Source organism: Ictalurus furcatus, chromosome 18 (assembly GCF_023375685.1).
Source record: "Ictalurus furcatus strain D&B chromosome 18, Billie_1.0, whole genome shotgun sequence".
NCBI classification, from domain to species: domain Eukaryota; kingdom Metazoa; phylum Chordata; class Actinopteri; order Siluriformes; family Ictaluridae; genus Ictalurus; species Ictalurus furcatus.
The window spans coordinates 24,590,075-24,597,724 of record NC_071272.1 but is presented as its reverse complement, the minus strand read 5'-3'; the positions used below and the strand labels follow the sequence as shown (position 1 = coordinate 24,597,724).

General features: G+C 42.2%; 1 protein-coding gene across 1 annotated transcript; it reads right to left on the bottom strand.

Moving 5' to 3' along the window:
* Positions 1-2,178: 2,178 nt before the first annotated feature.
* Positions 2,179-7,462, bottom strand: plac8l1 (PLAC8 like 1). Its single transcript, XM_053648829.1, has 3 exons — positions 7,123-7,462; positions 4,565-4,701; positions 2,179-3,246 (listed from the first exon to the last, which is right to left on the bottom strand). Exons 1-3 carry the CDS (start codon positions 7,355-7,357, stop codon positions 3,115-3,117), a joined length of 504 nt encoding a protein of 167 aa, XP_053504804.1. The 5' UTR covers positions 7,358-7,462; the 3' UTR covers positions 2,179-3,114.
* Positions 7,463-7,650: the final 188 nt, after the last annotated feature.

The following is a 7,650-nucleotide window of genomic DNA, read 5'->3' as shown; positions in this document are numbered from 1 at the left end:
TAACTGTAATCGCACCTGTAACTGCACCTGTAACTGCAATCGCACCTGTAACTGCACCTGTAACTGCACCTGTAACTGCACCTGTAACTGCAACTGTAACCACACCTGTAACTGCACCTGTAACTGCAACTGCAACTGTAACTGCACCTGTAACTGCACCTGTAACTGCAACTGTAACTGTAACTGTAACCACACCTGTAACTGCAACTGTAACTGCAACTGTAACTGTAACTGTAACCACACCTGTAACTGCAACTGTAACTGTAACCACACCTGTAACTGTAACTGTGTGACTGATGAACATTTACAATATGCAGCATTGTGTATATTACTTGCTATTTGAGTAATTGAGCTATTTTCTGACTCATAATGTCTGTGTGTGTGTGTGTGTGTGTGTGTGCGTGTGTGTGTGTGTGTGTGTGTGTGTGAGTGTGTGTGTGTTGGAATATTGCTTTAAATCTGTGAGGTTTCTTACAGAGTTCCTGTTCGGTGCTGAATCTATTCATTCATAACCTGAAATATAAATAGAATTTAAGGGGTAAGGAGTCACGCAACCTATTACTCCATCACACTGAAGGAAAAGCAACATCTGTCTTCCTCGGTTTTTCTAAAACAGCAGCCATGAAGAGATTTCCTGAGCGATTCTTTAAACTGATCATATGTTTAATGTCTTTGTACACGGCTCGCTCTGAATGCTCACAAGACCGCAAAATTGTAGGAATTCACACACATGAAACTGCATGAAAAGGTCTGATGGAGTACATTCGAACAGACTGGAGCGCTGAGGCTGGATTCTGATGTTGTGTGAAAAGATGTGGATTCGAACTTCCTGAATAAACTGACCCCAGACCTACGGCTTACTGTACACACCTGAGGGGGAGAGAACACAGCTCTGTGTGTGTGTGAAGTTCTTCCTCAGTGAGTGACTGATGAGCTCTGACACATGCAAGTGCACACACACACACACACACACTCGCACACACACGCACACCCACACTATAATTGATCCCCTCATGCCTCCCTCTCTGACAGTTTCTCTGTGAAGAGCTCATACCTGCTGACTTTGAGGAATTTTCTGTTTCTCTTGTTTTTTTCTCCATAGGCTTTTAGATCCTCGCTCATGTTCCTGCTGTACTCGCTTTATCTCAAGCTCCTGTTCCTCTGTAAACTTTATAAATGAGCACTGTGAGCTTCCTGATAGCCGCATTACATAAACTGAAATACCAGCGCAATCTGCATCTCTGCAGAAGAAAAAGAAACGCAAATAGATTCCGAACCGTGTTTCTGTGACAGGAAATAGAGCAGAGCTATTCAAACTTTTACCCTCATGAGGCAGACATATTATTTACTTCTTTCTCTTCTTCTTCTTCTTCTTCTTCTTCTTATTATTATTATTGAAAAATGTGACCGTTCATATAATCATTTTCTACATACAAGCAAATTTAGCTAACCGTTAAGGATTATCTAGATTTTATCATTTTGCTGTTAGCTAATGTTATTGTATTCGTAGCACCGGATAAGATTACTGGCGTTGTGTTTTGGCAGCTCACTAGATGGCAAATAAATGCTGATTAGATGTGTACAATGTGTGTGTTTTATGTCCAATCGCACTCAGACCATACACGGATAGGGGGCGCTAAAATAAGTCATTTTTCTATGGATGTGGATTAGTATTTTGCCCCGCCCCTTGATCGCTACCACAGTAAGGTCTGATCTGGTAACCCCATCCAAAAAATTCTGGCTACAAAACACATGATAGAAAAAAACAAACAAACCACCAAGTCCTCTATACATGAAGATGTCGAGGGAGAAAACAAGGTCATGACTGCACCACTACATGCTTCTTCTAGAGTTTGTGCTTCAGCAACACAGGAATCCAGCAGAGTGCATGCTGAACAAATGAGTTTGTACTTTCCTCTGACTAGGAAGTTTCCTCTGTAGTTTACGCTCTGACTAGATTCAGCAGCAAAGAAAGAGAGCGAGAGAGAGCAAAAAAGAAGCAAAAAAAAAATAGAGAGGAAAAAAATAAGCACAAAAAAGAGAGCAAGAGAGAGCAAGAAAAGAGCGAGAGAGAGCAAGAAAAGAGCGAGAGAGAGCAAGAAAAGAGCGAGAGAGAGCAAAAAAGAAGCAAAAAAAAATGGAGAGGAAAAAAATAAGCAAAAAAGAGAGCGAGAGAGAGCAGTGCTCGCAAAACTGTGAACTCATTCATATTGTGGAAAATAATTCAAATGAAATCCTGCTTTCATCTCGTGAATACTGAACTACTGAATAACCGCTCACCTTTTGATTAAATTATGCATTTATAATATATTATAATCAGACGTGTACACTAAAGATAAAACATATTGATGGGACGATTTCTCAAAAACGAAAGGTCATATTTTATAATTCCTTAAATGACTCGTTTGCCAACTTTGACACATTTCAAACTGAGCTGTTTTGTAAAACAAGAATTTGATTTCAGTCATTAAACCATTTATTCCTGAGCTCATCTACATCACACACCCCTCCTCACGGAGCCACGCTCCGAGGGAGAAATACAGCGTGTTGAATCCGTGTCTTTCTCTCGTACAGGTTTCACACACTTCCATCTTCAAAAGGATTCAGAAACGGGGAAGAATGTGGTGGAAACGTCAGGAAACGCGCACCGAGCTCGTGGACTTGTGCACCAGTGCTGAACGATCTGAATGTGATCATACACACTCTTATTCACATCTAAACCTCACACTTATAGTCGTGAACACACACTCAGTTCTGTTTGTTCTTATTCTTATATCTACACCTGGATACCGAGTCTTTATAATAATCACACCGATAATCCAGACAGATCGCTCAGGAGGGGACGGCTTCCATCTGCATTCCGGTTTCTTCCTCATGTCGTCTCAGGGAGTTTTCCTTCACATCTGTTTCCTTTCGCTTCTTCATCATGGATCTAAATCTACATCTGGATTCCTGTAAAGCTGCTTTGGGACATTGTCTAGTCTTAAAAGAGCTAAAGGAATACAATTATATTGAATTGAATGCAATTAATTGTCCAAAAACTGGTAATTGAGTGCGTCAGGTTTAACACACACGCGCACACACACACACACACACACACACACACACAGTCTCTCAGGAGCACTCTAGTGTAGTGGTAACAGTGTACATCTGTCTCTTCAGTCTCCTCTTCATCTCCCGCATCATCTGACACACAGCGAGAGGATAGCAGCAGAAAACCGTCACCCAGTCCTCACACACACTGCCCTACAGATACACAACACACACACACACACACACACTGTTCAGATCACACACAGAGATACAGAAGCAAAACAAATCATGCCTATGATATCTTCTTTTAAAGAAGGATATGTATAAATAATTCAATATTTAATATTTAATATAGTAAGTTTCATTTGTCTGCTAGTACCTATGTTCACCTGCATTTCATACAGCAGGTGTGTTTCCTGATATCATTAGCCAGGTTTCTTCCAGATCTTGGAGGCCTCTGAGTGTTTTTTATTTTGTTTTAAACTAGCTCAAAAACTTGCATAAAAACCACGACCCTATGTTTATATAGAGTGAGCATGGGGCACCGTGATTCCTGTCCCAATGGGCCCGTAATCGTTAGAGCTTGTTGCAGTTCCCATGTTTGACCACTAGGTGCGCTAATAACTCGAAGGAGCTAAATGGGGCAGTGAGCACGCAACATGTAGAAAGGCGAGAGAATCAACGGGACGTCGGCTCATATCTGTCAAATAGTGACATTTTTAAAAAATCTCTGATTACGCAAAAGAGATCATTTAAAACGTATGGAGTTAAATGAGAACTTTATGAAGATGAAATATTGTATATGGTGGTGGGGGGAGGGGGAACGGAGGGGAGGGGGGGTTGTCCACGGATGAGCTGCCACTTCTTATAACACACTTTACACTATAACACAATCCAAACCCCACATTTAATACCCAGATTTTAATTAAGAGTATAAAATCACTTTCCATAACGCCCGATCAGTATAATTTCACTGTTTGGGAAAAATGCTACTTATCCAAAATTATTTTAAAGGTTCAGCTGATTATATGTAATCAAGAGAACAGCAGGAGATCACAAACATGCACAAATGAAAAGAGAAAAGAAAATATAACCATGAACAGAAGCAGGCTGTGGCGACTTATTTCAGATTCAGATCATTTCTGCATTGAATTATTTAAATATATATGTGGATATATCTGTAAATATGTCCATTTACTGTAGCTCACAGGGAAAATATCATTCGTAACGTTTGACTAGTCTCACATTTAAATTCTCTTAATGAAATCACCTCAAAACCTTTCTCCAGACTCTAAACCGACACGTGACTCTGAGAGCAGAGCTTTCATTGCTGTTGAGTGCGACGGAGATTTAAAAGGTTTTATTTGGTGGTTTAATGCATCACTGCTTCTGTAGTGGAGTTTAACTCAAACATCTCCATTCGTGGGCTGTTTTAATGCTCCAAGCTTCCCTGTGCATTCTCTCCGAATCACGGTATTATGATTCAACACACAGTAGAGCGACGTCTAGCTCTTCACCGTTAAACACTCACCCTGATTTTGAAACGTTCTCTGAAGGCGACCCGCATCGCCAGAGTGGAGGCAGGTAGCAGAGGCAGACACAAACACTCTCCATACTGATGAGCCAAAATCACATCCAGACAACACGGCATAAACACACCCGCTATACCTGAGAGAGAGAGAGGGAGAGAGAGAGAGAGAGAGAGAGAGAGAGAGAGAGAGGGAGAGAGAGAGGGAGAGAGGGAGAGAGAGAGAGAGAGAGGGAGAGAGGGAGAGAGAGAGAGAGAGAGAGAGAGAGAGAGAGAGGGAGAGAGAGAGGGAGAGAGAGACAGACAGACAGAGAGAGAGAGAGAGAGACTTTGACTTTTGACAGTCCTTTATTCTAATCATTTGTGATGTGCCAACACCGCCGTAACATTCTGCAGCAAATAAACGGCATTTTTATATACCTACTTAAATAAACAAATAGGTAAATAAATAAAAAATTGCATAAACCAACATGTTATAAATCCAAATCCAGAGAGAGAGAGACAGAGAGAGAGAGAGACAGAGAGAAAGAGAGAGAGAGAGAGAGGGAGAGAGGGAGAGAGGGAGAGAGAGAGAGAGGGAGAGAGAGAGAGGGAGAGAGAGAGGGAGAGAGAGACAGACAGACAGAGAGAGAGAGAGAGAGACTTTGACTTTTGACAGTCCTTTATTCTAATCATTTGTGATGTGCCAACACCGCCGTAACATTCTGCAGCAAATAAACGGCATTTTTATATACCTACTTAAATAAACAAATAGGTAAATAAATAAAAAATTGCATAAACCAACATGTTATAAATCCAAATCCAGAGAGAGAGAGACAGAGAGAAAGAGAGACAGAGAGAAAGAGAGAGAGAGAGAGACAGAGAGAGACAGAGAGAGAGAGGGAGAGACAGAGAGAAAGAGAGACAGAGAGAGAGACAGAGAGAAAGAGAGAAGCACAAAAAAAAATTCAGTCATAAATGTTTTATCAACATTATTTTTGAAAATTTTGGTCAATTTGAGGAAACCTTGCAGCTTCATTTTCTCTCCCTCCCTCCCTCCCTCCCTCCATCTCTCTCTCTCTCCCTCCCTCTCTCTCTCTCTCCCTCCATCTCTCTCCCTCCCTCTCTCTCTCTCTCTCTCTCTCTCCCTCCCTCCCTCCCTCCCTCCCTCTCTCCCTCTCCCTCCATCTCTCTCTCCCTCCCTCTATCTCTCTCTCCCCCTCCCTCCCTCCCTCCCCCTCTCTCTCCCTCCCTCTCTCTCCCTCCCTCTCTCTCTCCCTCCCTCCCTCTATCTCTCTCTCTCCCTCCCTCCCTCTCTCCCTCTCCCTCCATCTCTCTCTCCCTCCCTCTATCTCTCTCTCCCCCTCCCTCCCTCCCCCTCCCTCTCCCTCCCTCTCTCTCCCTCCCTCTCTCTCTCCCTCCCTCCCTCTATCTCTCTCTCCCCCTCCCTCCCTCCATCTTTCTCTCCCTCCCTCCCTCCCTCCCTCCCTCTCTCAGTCAGCAGAAGGCAGAAACTTCTTTGTGATTTCTAAACTGTGTCAGGAGTGAAAATAGAGCTGAGTGTTACAGCAGCTTCTGTTAAATGAGCCTGATCTCACGCTGTTCCCTGAAACTGAAATCCATCAGAGTCTCGCCAGCAGCGTCACTCAAACCTGCTGTACGAGTTCCTGCGTTGTTTTCTGTATTTGGGACTAAGGTGTTATGATTCTGATCGAGTAGCATCTTGCTATGTGGGGCTGTTCGATTTATGGGGCTCTTTTTTTAAATAAAAGAAGAGCATGAATTTTGTATATTATGTTTAAAGTACAAACAACTTCATATATTACCTCATTTATCGATCTTTTATTACATTCGAGTGTAAATGTAAGCGTAAGGCCAAACCACCGTAACGTTTTCTGTCCTTCGTACTAGCATGTGCATGTTGATCAGGTGTGACGTGCAAAGTTCATTTGCATAGTGACGCCCACAAAGTGGAAGTTATTTTGACTCACTTCTACACCAATAAAAATATTTATTAATAATAATAACGATGATGGTATTATTATTAATAATCATAATCATAATAATAAGCTCCTCCTCTTCTTCTTTTTCAAATTCAACAATATTCTGGTCGACGGTTTTACATGTATACTGCCACCTAGTGTTTGGTATCCCAAGTGAAGTGTTTAAAATAGATTAGATAGAATAGAGATTCCTCTCACAGCCCTTCAAAAAACTACAATGTTGTATTTAAAGGCTGCTGATAAGATCAACAATACTTTATACTTGAACATATATTCTCATGGTTTAAAATAGTTTTATTACATTTATTACTGAACTCATTATTATTGAAGGTCTGGGTGTGAATAGAAACCCTCAGAGATTATAATATCGTAATAACCTTCTCAAATCTTCACAGTTGTCTTTCACGAGTATTTCCTCACAGGCTGAAATGAGTTACGAGTACATTCACATCTCCATTAAACAGCTTCACACTTCACACTTCACACACACACACGCTGCTTCTTTTCTCATCTTTTTCTGTACATTGGGAACGTTAACGCTGTAATGTTTTTCACAACAAGAAGCTCATTTCCTCTTACAGGTGCTGGCGTCGTCACACACATCAAACAGACCCGTACTCCAGTCTCCGCCCGTCTGTGTGAGAGTGGTCACCGTCGTGGTCGTTACTCCGAGACCGGGCTGAGTCAGTACAGGAAGTCCCGCCCTGTCGCTCCATGATGCCCATCCTTCAGCTTGTGTAGCAGGAAGTTCCCTACATCGTTCACCAAAATCCTCCATTTTGTCCCCGGACTTCAGCAGAGGCAGCTGCTGCATGATTCGAATAAACGGAGAAAACTGGAGAAAATTGTCTCTTTTGACACGAGAGATGGTCCTGATCTGGCCAAACACAAACGTGGATGGTGTTGAACAGTTCCTGACTCGAGAGCAGGGCGAGTTTTTCACTTTAGTGACAGGACTGTGTTAATACAGATAGCGGCCTGGCTGGGAGGCACAAACAAGCTGTACTGTAAAGATAAGAAATCCTCAGAATAGCTCGCTTTCTCTCTCTCTCTCTCACACACACACACACACACACACACACTAAAGAAACATATGAATGCACCACT